Below are 17812 nucleotides of genomic sequence, written 5' to 3' on the forward strand. Positions count from 1 at the left end.
ATTTTGAACAATATTACCTGTTTTCTATCTCTACTCTTGTCTGAAATGAGAATTATGGTGACTGAACTGTCCACAAACATGCGAACCAGAAAGGTCTGTCTGGCATGAACAATAAGGGGTGTGGATATGATCTCAAATATCACACAGAGCCTGTTTAACCGAACACACAGTCACATACAAAGGAGAGGCAGCCAGCCACAGGTAAACGGAAACTGTTCAAAACCCCTTCAAGATGTCAGGCATTGCAGCCAAAATTCAGCATTTCAGAGAGAAATCCAAGGGAATTGGAACCAACTCTCACACACTGAAATATCTGAACCAAGACTTTGAGGAACTGAGAAGAAGCTGTCTGGAGAGAGGACAGCTGTTTCAGGATGACTGCTTCGAAGCTCTGCCTTCATCCTTAGGCTTCAATGAGCTTGGCCCAAACTCCCACAAAGTGCGGGGAGTCACCTGGATGAGACCCACTGTGAGTGTTATTAAATGGAGATTTATGGGAAGCTACTGTAGTCATGATAGAGATTGTTTAGAGCATAAATCAAGGATGAAAGAAGGCTTCTATGCTTTTAATAGGGATTTTTCCAAGTAGGGAATGATTATTCTCTATAATCTTGTTTTATAATATTTTAAATTCTGTAATAAATATGTGCATCACTATCATAACACTTAAAGGGTTTACAGTTCCAAATAGTTCTGTATTTCTTCAGTGAGGTTCTGTTAAAGCTGTAGTATGTAACTTTTATTTTAAAAAATATGTTTTTTGTAGAAATTATCATTATATCATGACAGTATTTCTGCAGAAAAAAGAGATAATCTGATAAAAAAAAAAAAAACCAAGCTCTTCTGCCTTCTCCCTTGGACTAACTGCAGAAATACACCACTCGGTAGAAACAACCAATCAGAGCCAGGAGAAGGGTCTTAGCGCTGTTAATCACTCTTGCACTCACACGGTCCCCCTTGCTCTCTGCTAAGCTACAATGATTCACAACAACATAGCCTACTATGAATGCTAAGGCTAGTTAGCATGGACACTGATGATGGTGGATAAATGGTTTTGCTGGAACACTAAGTTGCTTCTCTACCATTAGCACGATTGGCAGCACATGGTTTCTCCTCCTGACTTTGATTGGTTCGTTTTGACTGGGAGTGACAATAGTAGTTCAGGAAGGAGGTGGGGGAGCTCGAGCTTTTCACAGATTACCTGTCTTATATTATATTGTCATGATGTGGTGACAAAATATGAAAAAAAATAGATTTTTGCAAAAGTTTCATACTGCAGCTTTGAGGGTTTATTAACTGCTAATTTAATAACTACATTAGCTAACTCTCTTGGTATCTTATTTTATTATAAATTCAGTTTTGAAGCCAAGGTATGGCTAGTATCTAAAGCGAAAACTAGTAGACACTTTGAACTACTCTTCAAAGTGTCAGTGTAACAGTTAACAAAGAAATCAATGATTATTTACATGTAAAATAAAGGTTGGAGGTGCTGCACCATAAAGTGTCTTCCTGTGTGAAACACCGAGAACAGAACATGTGAAAGCATTTTATTGATTTCTGGCACTCACTTTCTTTTCTATGTGGGTGTTACGTTGACCTGAATGCTTTACATTTTCTGTTCTCAGTATACACCGAACACAAGAAGATCATAGCTGCCCAGTTCAAACTTGACCATGGTTCAAAGGTTAATAAGCTGGAGTTGCTTTAAGATGGTAAAGTTTGTTTTGATAGCCATTACCTTTAGCCTTGTGGGACCATCTAATCTGGAATAATCTGGTTGTAAGAAGCAAAAAAAAAAATTTTATTTAAACCTATTTTAATCATTTTATGCCCCTTTTCTGTCAGACCAGAAAGGGTTTAAATATTCCATGCTTAATGCCTGTGTCATGTTCTGTGTTTTTCTGTGTATTTATTTAGAGTTTTCTGTGTCCCCGAGCCTTCGTGTTGTCCTGTCTTCCCCTTGATTGTTTCCCAGGTGTGTCTCGTTTCTGTGATTACCCTCCCGTGTATTTAATTTCACCTGTGTCTCAGCGTCTCTGTCGGGTCCTCTCTAATGTGCGCTCAGTCCTTCGTGTTGCCCTTCATGATATCAGTTGCTACCGACTTTGAGCCCTGGCTTCCGCTCAGTCGTGCTTCCTGGTTTTTTTGGACTAGTTTTGGACTGTGTTGACTTTATTTATCATTAAAACTACCATCAATCATCTCAACCTGGGTCTACAGCGTTTGCCTCACCACCTTCATCACACCGTTCCTGACAGCCTGTTTCAAAGAGGAAGGAATTTTGTGATGCAATACCTCCAACCTCCAGGTTTCATGTAAATAACAAGGTTTCAGAAAACATTGTTTGCATAAACCTCAATAATTTGGGGTGGGATTTGTGCTGTTTTGAGACAGTGGAAATTGATCTTGATCTCTGTTGGAGTAGTAGTCTCCTGACAGCCTCAGGGATAAAATAATCTGGATTTACCTTAAATGTCAGAGCTTTAATAGAGCTCCACTTCGAAAAATTCAGAACTGTCACTTTAAAAACATCTTAAAAGGGTCGGATAAGACTGTTAAACAAGGATGAACCATAGTTTGACTTGTCTTATTGACCCTTTTTTGCAGGAGTTGTGCCAAAATCCAAAATTCATCTCTGAAGATGCTACAAGGACTGATATTTGTCAGGGAGCACTTGGTGAGAAGCCCAAACATGCACAAAAAACTGTTTTTAAAAGAACATGACCTACACATGTCAATTTTCTTTCAAATTAATCACATTCAAAAGGTATTTACCAGAAAATTTGACTATCAAAATCTTTCTATCTTGAGCTCTTCAGATGTGTTTGCATGCTTATCTAGCTTTTCAAATACAATACATTCACCCTGACAGACTATCTGTGAATACTGACGCTGTTTAACCTGACATCATGGCTTTATAGTCTCCTGCTTCTTTCCTGTGTGCAGGAGAAATACCTAAAGCAAATCTCTTTTACATATTTGTGTACTGACATCAGCTATCAATGATCACAGCATCTCCATCTTGTTTCTGTGCCTTTGCCCAGTCTACCAGAAATCTTCAACAAACTGGTGTTACTGAGTTCCACTGAAAGATGAGGCTGAGATTTTGCTTTTTTTTGTGCAACCAATCACGATCTGAAAATATGTGGGTGGTAGATTAGCTTTTAACAGTGCAGTTTTTCTTCTTACTTTAATTTGATTAACTTATTTTATAACTTGTGTATTCGTCTTGTGTCCTATTTGTAATTTGAACAAATTAAATGCACAGACTACTGTCTGTCTTCACTTCATCCTGTAATATGTTTTCTAACTGTATTTTCTGTTCCGTCTATTTTGCGTATGAATCATCTCTCAATTAAAAGAACATTAGGCCTAGCAGCACAGATCTGTTTGATGGAAATGACCAACATAATCACTAAGATTTTTGGAAATATGTTGCAGTGAATTATTCTGTGTGCTTCATTAGGCCTTCACTGGTGATTTTCTTTCCCAGGTGACTGCTGGCTCCTGGCAGCTATTGCCTCCCTTACTCTCAACAAGCAGGTTTTGTCCCGTGTTGTGCCCTATGACCAAAGCTTTACTGAAAACTATGCTGGAATTTTCCACTTCCAGGTACAACACTGCCTCAGTTAGAGTCTTGATTGGGTTTCAGAGACAAAAAAGGTAGATTTGACTGGTAGGAACATCTTTTCTTGCTCTCAGTTCTGGCAGTTTGGTGACTGGATAGATGTGGTTGTTGATGATCGCTTGCCCACCAGAGATGGGGAACTCCTGTTTGTTCACTCAGCGGAGGGCTCTGAGTTTTGGAGCGCCTTGCTGGAGAAAGCCTACGCTAAGTATGGATGAATCTGAATATTTAACTATTGGAGCTTTTTATAGGTCTAGTCCTTATCTAAGCTATTTTGCTTTTAGAATAAATGGATGCTACGAGGCTCTCTCTGGAGGCAGCACCATTGAGGGCTTTGAAGACTTCACTGGGGGCATCGCAGAGCGACATGAGCTGGCGAGACCAGATCCACGTCTCTTCAAAATAATCCAAAAGGCCTTGAAAAGAGGCTCCCTTTTGGGATGCTCCATTGATGTTCGTCTGAGTTCAGTACTATGCTTGCTATCTTTGAGGTATTTGTTTCACATAACCTTTTTTTGTTGCAGATCACTAGTGCAGCTGATTCTGAGGCGATCACACATTGCAAGCTGGTGAAGGGGCATGCTTACTCTGTCACAGGAGCCGACCAGGTGAGGCTCCAGGAGTTATCTGGTCACAACTTATCCTCCTACTAGAAGCAGAGTTGTTTGATTTTCTGATCTGCATTAGGTTGAGTATCAAGGAGACATGGTGCAGTTGATCAGGATCAGAAACCCATGGGGTCAAGTGGAGTGGACGGGAGCATGGAGTGACAAGTAAGAGCCAGCATGTTCTCTGAGAATTTTGCTAATTGGAGTATTCTGGTCTGCACAAACATCCGGGGTGCAAGGATGATGTAGCTTCACAACTTTACTGATCTTCTGAATCTTGCATGAGGAGAATGAATGTTTATATTTGATTTTCTTTCCTCAGTCCGTAGAATAGCGCAAAAACCTTTTATTAAACAATGTAATTTTTGAAAAACTGGAATGTTTGTATTAAGCAAATTTATTTCCAGAATTCCAATTTGCGCAATTTTATGGCCAATATAAACCCAGCTAATGACATTGTTTCCCATCTGTTGTTGAGCCTACTTCGTGTTGTCAGACAGGTTCCATTAAAGCAATGTTTCTATTCTACAGGTTGAGGAGTTGTCAGACCTGAATGCGGCTAGTGAAATGGAACCAAAGAAATCAAATTGATCATCGCTGATTCATGTTTTAACAAAAGAACCCATTATATAATCACATCCAGTGCTTTCCGCTTCAGGTTTTCCCTATCTAAAATTAGAAAGGGGACTGTACACCAACTTTGCCGCTTTTGAAGGATAACTAGAGTAGAAGACAAGCATGCAGCAAATTTAGAATTGACTGCAAGCTTAAAACACATAGTATTCTGCAAGATGAAGCTGCAATCCAATGGAAGAACATATAGGGTGAAGACGAATACTGCTTATGTAATTCCTCTATGTACAACCCCAACACAAATCCAGTACGAAACAGATTTGTCAAAATTTTTTGTTAAATGTCTTAAACTGCTTCTTCTAAATCTCTTCCTTTCTCCTTCTATTCCCAAATTGCCCAAATATGACACATGCTTTTGTCATGGTTATTATATACATAGACAAACACACCCAGTGGAAAGGCTGGAAAATCTTGAACAACAGCCCTTTCAATGTGTTTTGTGGTTGCTATGTAGGTGTGGAGCCATCCCCACCACTTAGCCCAAGTGTCGCTCTTTATGTTTCTTTGTTCCAGCTCTTATGAATGGAGATCTGTGAGCAGTGAGGATCGGGAGCGATTGACCAACCGATCTGAGGATGGAGAATTCTGGTAACCCTAAAAAAATTCTTTTTTTTTTCTTGTCAACATTTCTCTTCTTTTCTTGTCTTTTTTGACAAATACCAGTCCTTGTGAGGAGACCATTTTCACTTTTCCTTTCTGTGTTTTTCACCTTTGTTTCCACAGGATGTCCTTTTCCGACTTCCTTCGTGAGTATTCCCGGCTTGAGATCTGCAACCTTACCCCTGACACTCTGACAGATGACGAATACCAGAAATGGGCAGAGACAGAGTTTGAGGAGACATGGAGGACAGGTGTGTCAGCTGGCGGCTGCAGGAACTATCCAGGTAGGCCCAGTTTGACAGCTCTACATTTATTGGAAGTGCTTGTAGGGGTGTGTGCGCTAATTACTCCAACTGCTGCAGTCTTGAACTCAGTTGATGAATGCAGTGATGAGTGACTTACAATGAAAAAATACAGTAAAAAACATGATTTTCAGCAACATAAAAAAGAACAGTTTTAGAACTGATAAAATTATGGCAAATTCTATTCTTATCAAATTGCCAACAGAGCAGCAGCAGCTTGTTCCTGATCTTAAACTAAATAGTGTGTTCAGTCACCATAATTTTAGTGGAACTTTTAGGGCTGCAAACAGCTGTGGTATAAGTTATTTTATTAAAATAAATATGTCTTAATATGTTTTTTAACCACTGAATAAATTCAATTAAATATGTAGTTAAATTAAAATGTAGAATTTATTTATCTATTTTTAGAGCAATGTGATACTACTACAATATATTTTTTCTTTAAGTAAAGAATAAAATATACATTTATTCTGAGATGTTTTGCTCATCTTTCCCAGTAGAACAAATAAGTATGGAAATGCTGTGTTTGTTTTATACCAAAACACCAGGTTGGCCATGTCAAACCTGCCCTTCAGTTGTTCCACTAACACTTGCTGCCCTTTTTAGACACTTTCTGGACAAATCCTCAGTTTGTGATCAAGCTGGACGAAGTGAATGATGACCCTGATGATGGTGAGGAGGAGGGATGCACTGTCATTGTGGGCCTGATGCAGAAAAACAAGCGCTGTAGGAGGAAAATGGGAGAAGACATGGAGACTATTGGATTTGCAATTTATGATGTGAGGGATAAAATAAAAATGAAATCAATATTTGAGAATGTGTAGCATTTTATAAGAGTCTAACCTTGGATTTCCTTTCCTTTTTTATAGCTACCCAAGGAGGTACATCATCCAGAGAGTCTACTGGCTGCACTGGGATATTTTAAATTCTAAAATACTTTTATTTGTTAAAGAATGTAAATAATCATTTTCAAAATGAAAGTGTGTTCAGGGCTGTTTTTTTCTTTTAGATATCTTAATTGAAGTACCAAAACAGACAAATATGTGAAAAAAGTAAAACAGCACAAAGTTGTCAAAAACACTCCATATGATGATTAGAAAAACAAGAGAAATGTTGTGTAACAGTAAGATTTCTGGAGACTTAACAAGCCAGGATCCATGAACAAATTACCTGTTGTGACAAAAACATTAGTTTGAAAGATTAAAATTCATAGCATTCATGTAGACATAAATTCTGGTCCAACTCAGACCAGCATTGTTACTCTGACAGCCACAGTAGTGTGTCAACATGTTCCTCCCAGTAAAATGTGTCACCAGAAAAGGCTGCTTTATATTAGCGGATCATGTGGGCTTACTTACAAAAGTACACTATCCGGTTCTTTTTTCAGTACTCTGGCAAGACACGGGTGCAGATGAAGAAAGATTTCTTCCTGTACAACCGTTCAGCAGCACGCTCCGAGACCTTCATCAACCTGAGGGAGCTGTGCAACCGCTTCTGTCTTCCCCCTGGAGAGTATCTCATTGTTCCCTCCACCTTTGAGCCCAACAAAAACGGGGACTTTTATGTGCGGGTGTTCTCTGAGAAACAAGCAAATGTCCAGTAGGAACAAGTGCTATCAACATATATAGTCATACATACAATAATTTAATATATTGATTATATTGATTAATATATTGATCTAATGTTTTGCTCCTTTCAGAGAGATTGATGATCCAGTAGAAAGCCATGTGGAGAAGGTATTGTTTTCAATTTGCATTTGCGGTGTGATGTTCATTTAATTTTAACAGCAAATGAAAACTTGCCTTTATTATACTTAGATTGATATTGATGAAGATGATATCAGTGACAGATTCAAGAGGCTTTTTGGACAGCTTGCAGGCGAGGTGAGCATGCTAAACAGTTTTTTTACAGTCTTATACTCCCAAATATCTGCTTTCAAAATTAGAATAATAGTGTTTGGCTCATCACTCAGGATGTGGAAATTTCTGCATTCGAGCTGGAAAGAATCCTCAACAGAGTAGTGGCAAGGAGTAAGAGATTCCTGCTTCCTTAACCGCCTAGATTTAACATAAGTGATCTTTAGATTCAGGCACAATTCACATTTTCTTTATGCATTTTTTCAGGAGACGACATCAAAACCAGTGGGTTTGGTCTTGCAACTTGTCGCAATATGATTAACCTGCTGGATGTATCTTTTCTAAACAAAATCTCTGAAATGATCATTTTCCACAGATTCACAGTTTATCAGAGGACGCTTGAGAAAAATATGATTTCATCTTTAAAATAATGAAAGCATAAGCAGAACTGGTCTCTATAGCCCCAAAAAATACCAGTAAATCCACAAAATACTGAGAGTTGAAGAGTGGGAGATCATTGAGGAGTTTTTAATCTTGTGATCTTGGTCTACTATTCCTTAACAATTATGTAAAAGAAAGATGGTACTGGTAAGCTGGGCCTGGTAGAGTTTAAGATCCTGTGGACAAAGATTGAGAAATTTCTGGTTTGTTATTTATTTTTACCTCTATAATATATCTACAATAGTAGTAACCTGCTGATAGCAGACGGTAACTTCTTGTTTTCCCATTCAGGATCTGTTCAGATCAAAAGATGTAGATCAAAGTGGATATATGAGCTCCTCCGAGATGCGCATGGCCGTCGAAGAGGCGGGTGAGAAACATGTTTATCAAGTTATATTTCCACTTGTGAGATTGAAGTAAGAGAAAAACAGTTGTGTTATTGGTCTGTTTCTACAGGTTTTTCTCTGAACAACTCGCTCCATCAGATCATTGTGGCTCGCTACAGTGAAACGAACCTCACCATTGACTTTGACAACTTTGTGAGCTGCCTGATTCGCTTGGAGACACTTTTCAGTGAGTTTTGTTCCCCTTATGGAGATTTTGTTTCACTTGCTGTCTGGAAGCTAACATAAAAGCTATGATCTTTGTTACTTCATATCTCTACAGACACTTTTGAAGTGCTGGACAAAGATGGTTCTGGTACCATCGAGCTGAACTTCATGGAGGTAAGAGCCAGGATGTGTGTTCAATAAAAAAAAAAATGGCTGGCTGGAAGGAAAAGCTGAAAGACTAACTTGCTAATGCTTTTATCCACAGTGGCTGAATGTGACAATGTTGTAACAGAGCTGCAAGCAAACAGAAGAACCAAGATGTTTTGTAGATTTGCATTAACAAAATTGCTTAAACTTCAACTCTGAACCTTTGTTTGTTTTTCGCTAACTGCAGAAAGAGGTTTGCTTATAAGTTAGTCACTAGGGATTAGTTTTGAGGGAGCAATTATTGCCAATGCTTGCCAACACATTAAAAAAGGACACTCAGCAAACATCATATACTTCTTTGGAACTTCTTCAGCCTGTGCTGAAAAATATGGCACCTTTCATTTTTTTCTTCTCTTCTCTGAGCTTTCATGCAATAACATAAATATGGTTTTACATGTCATAAAACATAATGTAATTACTGGCTTTCATGTCAAGAGTTGGATAATAAAAATCAATATTTTCCTCTGGTGAGTGTGGTAAATATGAAGACTGTCTGTAGTGCATTAGCTCAGCTCTCTTAGAGACCAAAGTTCGCTGTGTTTAGATTATTCAAAATCTGAACTATGATTGGCTGGTGTTTTTCTGTGCAATACATTTTAGAAATAACCCAAATAAAATAATTTGTCAGCTTTAAACTTTGAGTTTTTGTTGCCTAACTAAAGAAAATATTATTATCCTGGTTTTTCAATCAATCAAATTTTATTTGTATAGCACATTTCAGCAGCAGGGCATTTCAAAGTGCTTTACATCATTACAAATGCAGAAACACAATGCAATATAGAATCAATCATTAAGTCAAGTTCCATCAATAAATTTGTAATTGATCACATTTCAAATACAATTCTAAACAGGTGGGTTTTTAGTTGAGATTTAAAAGAAGTCAGTGTTTCAGCTGTTTTACAGTTTTCTGGAAGTTTGTTCCAAATTTGTGGTGCATAGATGCTGTATGCTGCTTCTCCTCTTTTGGTTCTGGTTCTGGGGATGCAGAGCAGAACCAGAACCAGAACCTGAGGGGTCTGGAAGGTTGATACAACAACAGCAGATCTTTAATGTATTGTGGTGCTGAGCCGTTCAGTGATTTATAAACTAACAACAGTATTTTAAAGTCTATTCTTTGAGCTACAGGGAGCCAGTGGAGGGACTTTAAAACTGGTGTTATGTGCTCTATCTTCCTGGTTTTAGTCAGAACGCGAGCAGCAGCATTCTGGATCAGCTGCAGCTGTTTGATTGATTTGTTGGACAGACCTGTGAAGACGCTGTTGCAGTAATCAATGTGACTAAAGATAAACGCATGGATGAGTTTCTCTGGATCTTGCTGAGACATTAGTCCTTTAATCCTGGAAATGTTCTTCAGGCGATAGAAGGCCGACTTGTAATGGTCTGGCTTTGTAACTGTGTGGCTTCTTTCTTGTGCACAAAAAAGAAGCCACACCCATAGGGAGAGTTCAGAGACTTTGATTTTGGGCTCTGTGAAGACTTAGTAAATCTAAATCAAATTTATTTATAAAGCACATTTAAAAACAACAAGTTGTCTCAAAATCTCTCAATATCTCAAATTGAAATGGAAAAGAGATGACTTCTTAAACAGATTTATAAACAGGAAGCAAATGTGTCTGCTTAACATTTAAAGGCAATGTATTCCAAAGTTTGGGAGACAGAACAGAAAAAGAAATGCAATGTTTTCTAAAAATAGTCCCTAAAGGGAGTGGGTACAAAAAAACTACAAAAGAGAGGCTGCGGTGGACAGAAAATTTACATTTTTATACTACACTTTCTGTTACTCAATTAGGAATGAGCCCAATCTTCAGCTGCACTTTTAATCCCAACTCAATGTTCCAAAACAGAGTTAGAAATACTTTGGTTTATCAAATGCTGCAGTAAAATCTAAAAGCACAAGAAAAGCAGAGCTTTCGAGGTCGTTTACCAGAAGCATGTTAAAAACCTTTAAAAGTGTTGTTTCAGGGACGTGTAAATGTTTAAAGGCAGACTGGAAAACCTTCACAATGAGCATTAAATTGGGTAAAACTACTTTCTCCAATATCTCTGAAATAATCGAAGTTTTGAGATTGGTGCATAATGTGAAAAAAACTGATTTGTTTTTTTTTTAATCAAACAATTTACAGTTGCATGTACCACTGGGGACCACACAGGAAGTAATGTTGCTTTTAATAACAACATTATTTCCTGAGGCTCAAGGACTGAGGCTCAAATAGCAGGAAAATCTTCCTTGAAGAGGTTTGATATCAGCAGGGTTTCATTTAACCATTTAACCATGTCTTTAAGAATTGTAAATGTAACAGGCTGAAATTGATTTAAGACAGTTGAGCAGGGAAAAATTGACAAATAAACAACAATCATTAATTCAACTGTCAACTGTCTTAAGATTTATTAAAATAGCTATTGAATCACAATGGTAGGTTTTGTATTTTTAATTATTTTCCCGTGAGGTAGGATCATCTGACTCAGAGAGATGACCAAAAAGGAGCTGCCATTACTGATTTGCAGAGGATACCTCATAAAATAATGGAGTTAACAGAAACCCCAGGTGATTCTGCTGCTTCATTAGCATCTGAAGATGATTCTTCAGAACCGTTTCACCACAGACTGCTACAGGAGATCCCTCCTGCTCACAGCATTAACCACATTTAAATTACTCATTGAAGAAACTTATGTAATTACTGTAATATCTTATTTCTCCACTAGGATGAAGAAGGTGTCATTGAATTGAACTGAATTGAATTAAATGTACATGTCATTACAGCAGCTTCACCAAGTCTTAAATGTGTGGTAGTCCTATTTTATTTTGAGGTTTGGAGTGGATGAGAAACATCCTTGTACCAGTGAATAAGACTCTTTTCTTCAAGAATAAAACACAAAAAATGGAGAAGTTGAATTTCTCCTGCATGTAAGTTTTACAATACCAGTGCTAGTCATTCGCATTGCAACGCTATTTAGAAAATTGTCAACCAAAAATAAAACAGATTTTAGAACCATTTCTCTTAAATTGCTACAAGTTTGAGAGATTTGAACTTGGTTGTTCCTCTTTAACCAAACAAAATTAAAATGTATAGATTCAAACTCTAGAGTTTATATTTGAATCCATTTTGTGTGTGTGTGTGTGTGTGTGTGTGTGTGTGTGTGTGTGTGTATTTATTGACCCTTGTTAATGTTCCAGGCTTAATTCTCACAGATATCAACCGAAAACAGAGTTCAGTACTATGATACGCCAGCAGATGTCCCAGTTCTCACAGATTTGTGAAGTCGTTGCTCTTATGTCACTGCCTCTGCTGGGGCCAAACTCCCAGAGTGCTTGCAGCAGCATGAAGGCTTCAGCTCACAGAGAGCTATGCAGCAGTCATTTCCTGCCCTGCTACGCTCTGACTTGCATTTCCCCTTTTGGTGCTTTTAATGTTGCTGCCGTCTGCAATTTAAGTCCAGTCTGACCACATTTCCACAAAATCTTTTCTCTTATCATTCCTTTCCCAAATAAATGATCCACTGGTTGACATATATAAATTGTGTTTTGCTACTCTCATACTTTAATGATGACATTGTTGGCAGGTAAGCTAGGACCTAGAGCTTGCAGTAAAACCGTTGCTTTTTGTCCGGATGTGAGGCGGGACTGCAACTCTGAAAACCATAAATCCACCCTTAGGGGAAGTTACGCCGCTGTGATGATGAGGCAGAGGATCTGTATTTAGTTTCTGCTCAGAAAGGGGCGGGAGCTCCACCAAAGCTGTTGGTCTGAATAAAAAGAAATGAACTCTGTCTACCCTGAGCAAAGATAAGGAGCATTTTTCTTCTAGTGCTCCTTCTAATTAAGGGTGATGTTGGTCAAGGAAATGACAACTAAAGCATGCTAATTATAACCTGTACCTCTTTTTATAGTCATTTTCAGAAAGATCTTGGAATAAAACAAAGTGTAAAAACAAAACTGTATTTCAGAGTGCACTAATGTGGATGTTGCTCCATTAGTAGATTGCTAAGACTGCTAACATTTTTCCCCTCTTCTCAAATTCATCCCTTGATGTTTACCTCTCCTCCTTCGGTGATCAAAACACAACAGAAGAGGAACGTTTTGTTCTCAGTATTGATTTTAAACTTGAAAAAACCAGTGAGCTATTTCCACGGTGGAAACCATTTCTGTTGCTGCAACTCTGCAGCTTTGTTTCTCTGTTGTGTGGTTCTCTTTTATTGCTCATGAAATGTCTGACATGGGGTTAACTATACATTATGTTTATTTGATCAAGGATGGTTATAACTGGTATTTTTGATTCATTAAGACATTTTTAATGTTATGATGTTTAATCATCTCCCATCAAAGGACTGAGTCACCTCATGCACCTCATGCAAGTCCTCCAGAGTCCAACTCATGAAAACAATAAAAGTAACGATAAAGTAACTGTCTAACCGTGATTTTATGGTACAGAAATCATAGTGCCACAAAGAGCTCATTTGTTTTCTACAAATGGCAAAAAATATTCCCATTTGTAATATGTTTAGTTTGAACACTGGTCACATAAAGAAGTGTAATTTGTATCTAAATTGCACACAGTAACTGCATCTAATCATATATTTAAAAGTATTGATGCTCTCATTAAACAAACAGTAGAAAAAATTGTAAAACTAAAATTCCTGACAATACGGATAGTTTTGGAGGATTTTAAACAATATTAATTAAAATTTATTGTGACAACAATAAATTAAAATTCTTCTCATGATAAGAAATTCATTATGATAAATGATAACACAATAAATGCCCAACTCTAGTCCTAAGGTTCCACAATTGATCAAATGCATGTTTGAAATTATTTGGGAACTGTTTATTGTATTTTTACCCAGGCTAACCTTACCCAATGACACTATTCAAATTTTCACCTATTTCAGTAAATCATTTTCCAACGTGAAACAAGTCACAGATTAACTACAGTTTGATGTTTTCAAGTTTTTATTTCTGTTAATTATAACTGTCCACGTACAGCTAATAAAAAAGACAAATTACATCAGATAAATTTAAATAGTACAGAAATGTAAATGTGTGTCTAATAAAAAGTATATTTAACACCTACTTAAAGGTTGTTATTCTCATAAGTTATTTTTAATCTGATAAACAAGCCTTGTCAGAACTCATATTCTACGTTATTGAATATGTTTGTATTGTATGAGAAAAATAAATACATGTTTGAGGTGAGGTATTTCATAGAACATTATAGTAGCATTCATAACCTAGAGCTGCAGAATCTGATGGTAAAACCTACATGATATCAGAATGGGACTCCATATCAGTAAGTGCCTCATTGCACATCACTCATATTGGCACCATTTTGTGTCTCTGTGTTGTAAAAGTTTATAAAATGACCTTATTCGACATTATAAAATGACCCAATCCAGCTATTTGGATTAAATAAATAGCTGTACTGCATTACATTAGCTACTTTCAGTAGGATAAAGCACCAGGACATAAAGGTCAGAAGTGGTTTCTACTTGGAAAAAAGGTTCACCGTAAACTAATAGCCAAGGAGCCTATCTCAATGCAATAAAGAACCGTATCCACCATATCCTACAGTTAGGATGTGGTGGAAGAGGAGATTCCATCACATCCTTAGGTGTTAAACTCCTTAAGGCGTGGAGTTTTACGCCACACCTTTAGGATGCGGTGGAAAGGGAGATTCACATCACAGTTATGCAGCAACTGTGCGATGCGATCAGGTAAATATGCACCAAAATATCTGAGGAATGTGTCCGACACTGGGACACAGACGCCGAAGACAGCTCTGAAGGCAAAATGGGTACCTAATAAAGTGGCCTGTAAGTGGAAATTGCAATCAATGGAAGCTGTCAGGTCCTGAAACTGTGTAAACCTACAGTGATTGGCCTAATGTTCTTTAAATTGGGATGGAGTCCAAGCTCCCCTTTCTGTCACAAAGAAGCAAAGGCATATAAAGTGGTTTCTTTTAGCTGCCACAGTGGGAGGGATCTTTGTTTTTTGTAGACATTTATGGTCTGTTGGAGCTGAACCGTTCATGTTCTTGTTTATCCCACTTATCACTGGCATGTGCTGCCCCAGTTTCAACAGGTAGCTTCTTAAATTCCTTAACCATCTGTCTCCACTTGTCCTACCTTTTACCTTAAAAGGAGACCTAGCTGCGTCTCAGCAGCAGATGGGTTAAAGGTGGACAGGTTTGAGTTCCATATAAGGCTATGAGTTGCTAAACTTCAACACCTGGAGTTTAACTTGGAAAACCTAAGTCAGTTTATGGATTTGCACCACTGAATCAAATTATAATGAGGACTTAAACGTTTGGATTTTGTAACGCAATCCAAGCAATGGCAAAAACTGTGATTCGGGCTTTGCACGAGCTATAATTAAAAGCCGAGGTTGCAGCTGTAACTGTATCACACCTGCGCCGAAGTGGGTGGGTCGGTTGTTGGAGGTGTGCTCACTTAGTGCAGCTCCTCCTCTATGAGTCAACCTGCTGTTCTTCCTTCTTATAACCCGCTCAGCAGTCTGACTGCAGCTGCCATTTTTCCTCTGCTGCCTCTATCCTTCACACATCACAAGCACAATGGTGAGTGAGTGAGCGAGCACACTTCCTGTGAGATTGTGGTGGATTTTAGATTTAATGTGATCTTGAATAAGAGTTAAGTTTTATTTGTTTGGCTCATAAGAAATGCAAGCATTGTGTCTTTTTTTTTTTTGTTTTAGTCACTTCCTTATTTTAGAATATGCGGAACATGTGAGTTTGTAGATATGTGGTTTTTAAATAATTTGAAGTTAAAGGGGGTTTAGTCTGTAGCTTCTGAGGCATGAAGTATTTAAGGGGGTGAAAATGAACCTGCTGGTGAAAAGGGTTTGTACAAGGTGTGGTTTGCCTCCAAAATGGAGGGAGCTCTGAACGTGTTTGAAACTTGTTGAGGGTCGCTCAGGCAGTGTTTCTTGTGCTAACTTGTTCCACAATGACTGGAATGCAATTGAACCAAGGCCTAAGACTGGCTGGGAAGCAACACTTTAATTCAAAGAAGAGAGAAGTTTAATGGAGCGTTTATGAACTTTATTGCCTTAACTGGACTGACATTTTTGCACTCAGTTTTGAAGTTGTGAAGAGCTTCCTGTTTCTTCATCTCTCTGTTCTGCTTTTATTCTCAGAACCAGAGTACAAGTAAAGGGTAGCTGCTGAAGCTCCAATCCAGGCCCAAATTTGACAGAAGGGTCTGGATTGTGGCAGTTTCTAATGTATTAGTAAATTTTTATAGCGCAAAACTGATCATTAATCTCAGCACGCTCCTTCGAAAAGCATTCCCCCCCCCCCCTTTTTTTTTCAGGAATACCTGTTTCAACCCTAAAATGTGAATTTCTGTTTTCTCAGGCATCTGGAGTGCAAGTCGACGACCAAGTGAAGGACATCATCAGTGACATGAAGGTGGTGAAGAGCGACGCGGATGCAAACGAGCGCATCAGACTTGTGGTCTTGGAAATCAAAGAGGGTTATATCAAAGTGGAAAGCATCTTCAGAGAAAAGGATTTGAGTGGGGAGGATGACATCTTCAAGTTCTTCTTGAGTCAGTTGGACAAGGATAAGTGTCGCTACATGCTGTACGACTGCCACTTTGAGACCAAGGAGTCGAGCAGGAAAGAGGAGCTGGTCTTTGTGATGTGGTACTTGCAGATATTTCTTTCAGGCAAAATCAGTCATTTTTAAGTAGTTAGAAATGTGGGGCTACTGTGTTTATGAAAATTGAACAGGATTGGCAAGCTGGCTGACTATTTCTTTGTTCCAGGGCTCCTGAAACTGCACCCATCAAGTCCAAAATGCAGTACGCTAGCTCAAAAGACTCGCTTAAGAAGGTCTTGACAGGTAGGTTTTTGAGTTCTTAAGAATTTAGGCAGTGTTGTAAAAATCCCATGTTTTGACACGAGTGACTTAATTTTTCACATTTATTTAAGGAAATTTATTTTAAAAAATTTTTTATGTGTATATATCTTCTCAGGCATCAAACACGAGCTGCAAATGAACGACCTCTCAGATTACGGCACCAGGGACCAATTTGCAGCAAAGATCAGCAAAAACGTTATCAAAGTTGAAGGCCATGATGTCAAATAAATCAAATCAAATCCTGTTTTTGAAAAGCCAAATCTGATCACAACAGCTTCTAATCTTCTGATTCAGTTTATTTAATTTGGTCTCTTAAAAATTAAAATAAAATGGGGTCGGGATGAGGTTTCCATATCCCTCCTGTTCGTCTAAAGTTTTGTACATATGGTTAAATTCTCGCATGTTCATGTACAATTGATCTGGGTACATAAGCTGTAAAATACCTTCAGGTTTACAAACTCAGTATGACCGGTCTTATAGTTTCACCCACATCTGCATTTCTTAGACTATTACACTGTGGCCACTTGGAAATACTGTACATCTTTGTATCTAAAAGAACTGAAAGTTACAAGAAAATCAATCAATGCATTGTCAAATAAAGTAAGTGAAACAACTTTGTACATTTGCTTTTTTTTTAAGTCATTTGTCTAGTGGGGAAATTTGCACATAAATTGACGTTCAGCAGCGTAGATTTTATACCTCCAGAAAGCTGGCTGTTCTGCAGAACGTGGATGCAGCAGAAAAAGTAAAGCGCATTAATTGACTTTTTTAACAAGCTGCTAACCCAAAAACAAGCAATTCTGAGATTTGACCTAATTTAATGCAATTTAGGGGGAGAATAACTGCAGTGTTGTCTTAAGCATAAATACCTTTGATTAAAAATGTGAATGCCTAATTTATCTGACCAACTGTCTTAATGCATCTGATAAACTTAAGTTTTCTGTTGAGGCAACTAAAAGCTTTGTGCTCAGCAGCTAACTTAACTTCCCAAAAGTCATCGCATCTTTAAGGAAATAAGATTTCCTGTTTCAAACCATAAAGGGCTGAGCAAATTAAAAATGCAACTCGTGTGTAGCAGTGTCTGTGATGTCACTTCTACTTAGATTCGAACC

General features: G+C 38.0%; 2 protein-coding genes across 2 annotated transcripts; both read left to right on the forward strand.

Moving 5' to 3' along the window:
- The first annotated feature begins 89 nt into the window (after positions 1-89).
- Positions 90-9297, forward strand: LOC114138434 (calpain-2 catalytic subunit-like). Its single transcript, XM_028007682.1, has 21 exons — positions 90-469; positions 2608-2677; positions 3494-3612; positions 3703-3836; positions 3913-4081; positions 4153-4236; positions 4316-4401; positions 5383-5457; positions 5593-5753; positions 6378-6550; positions 6641-6652; positions 7159-7370; positions 7471-7507; positions 7589-7654; positions 7744-7801; positions 7895-7959; positions 8203-8271; positions 8360-8438; positions 8525-8641; positions 8735-8793; positions 8885-9297. Exons 1-21 carry the CDS (start codon positions 233-235, stop codon positions 8906-8908), a joined length of 2106 nt encoding a protein of 701 aa, XP_027863483.1. The 5' UTR covers positions 90-232; the 3' UTR covers positions 8909-9297.
- Positions 9298-15245: 5948 nt separating this feature from the next.
- cfl1l (cofilin 1 (non-muscle), like) lies at positions 15246-17320 on the forward strand. The gene is made up of 4 exons (XM_028006756.1): positions 15246-15395; positions 16194-16483; positions 16606-16682; positions 16816-17320. The coding sequence occupies exons 1-4, from the start codon at positions 15393-15395 to the stop codon at positions 16926-16928; spliced, it is 483 nt and encodes a 160-aa protein (XP_027862557.1). The 5' UTR covers positions 15246-15392; the 3' UTR covers positions 16929-17320.
- Positions 17321-17812: the final 492 nt, after the last annotated feature.

Source organism: Xiphophorus couchianus, chromosome 22 (genome assembly GCF_001444195.1).
Source record: "Xiphophorus couchianus chromosome 22, X_couchianus-1.0, whole genome shotgun sequence".
NCBI lineage: Eukaryota > Metazoa > Chordata > Actinopteri > Cyprinodontiformes > Poeciliidae > Xiphophorus > Xiphophorus couchianus.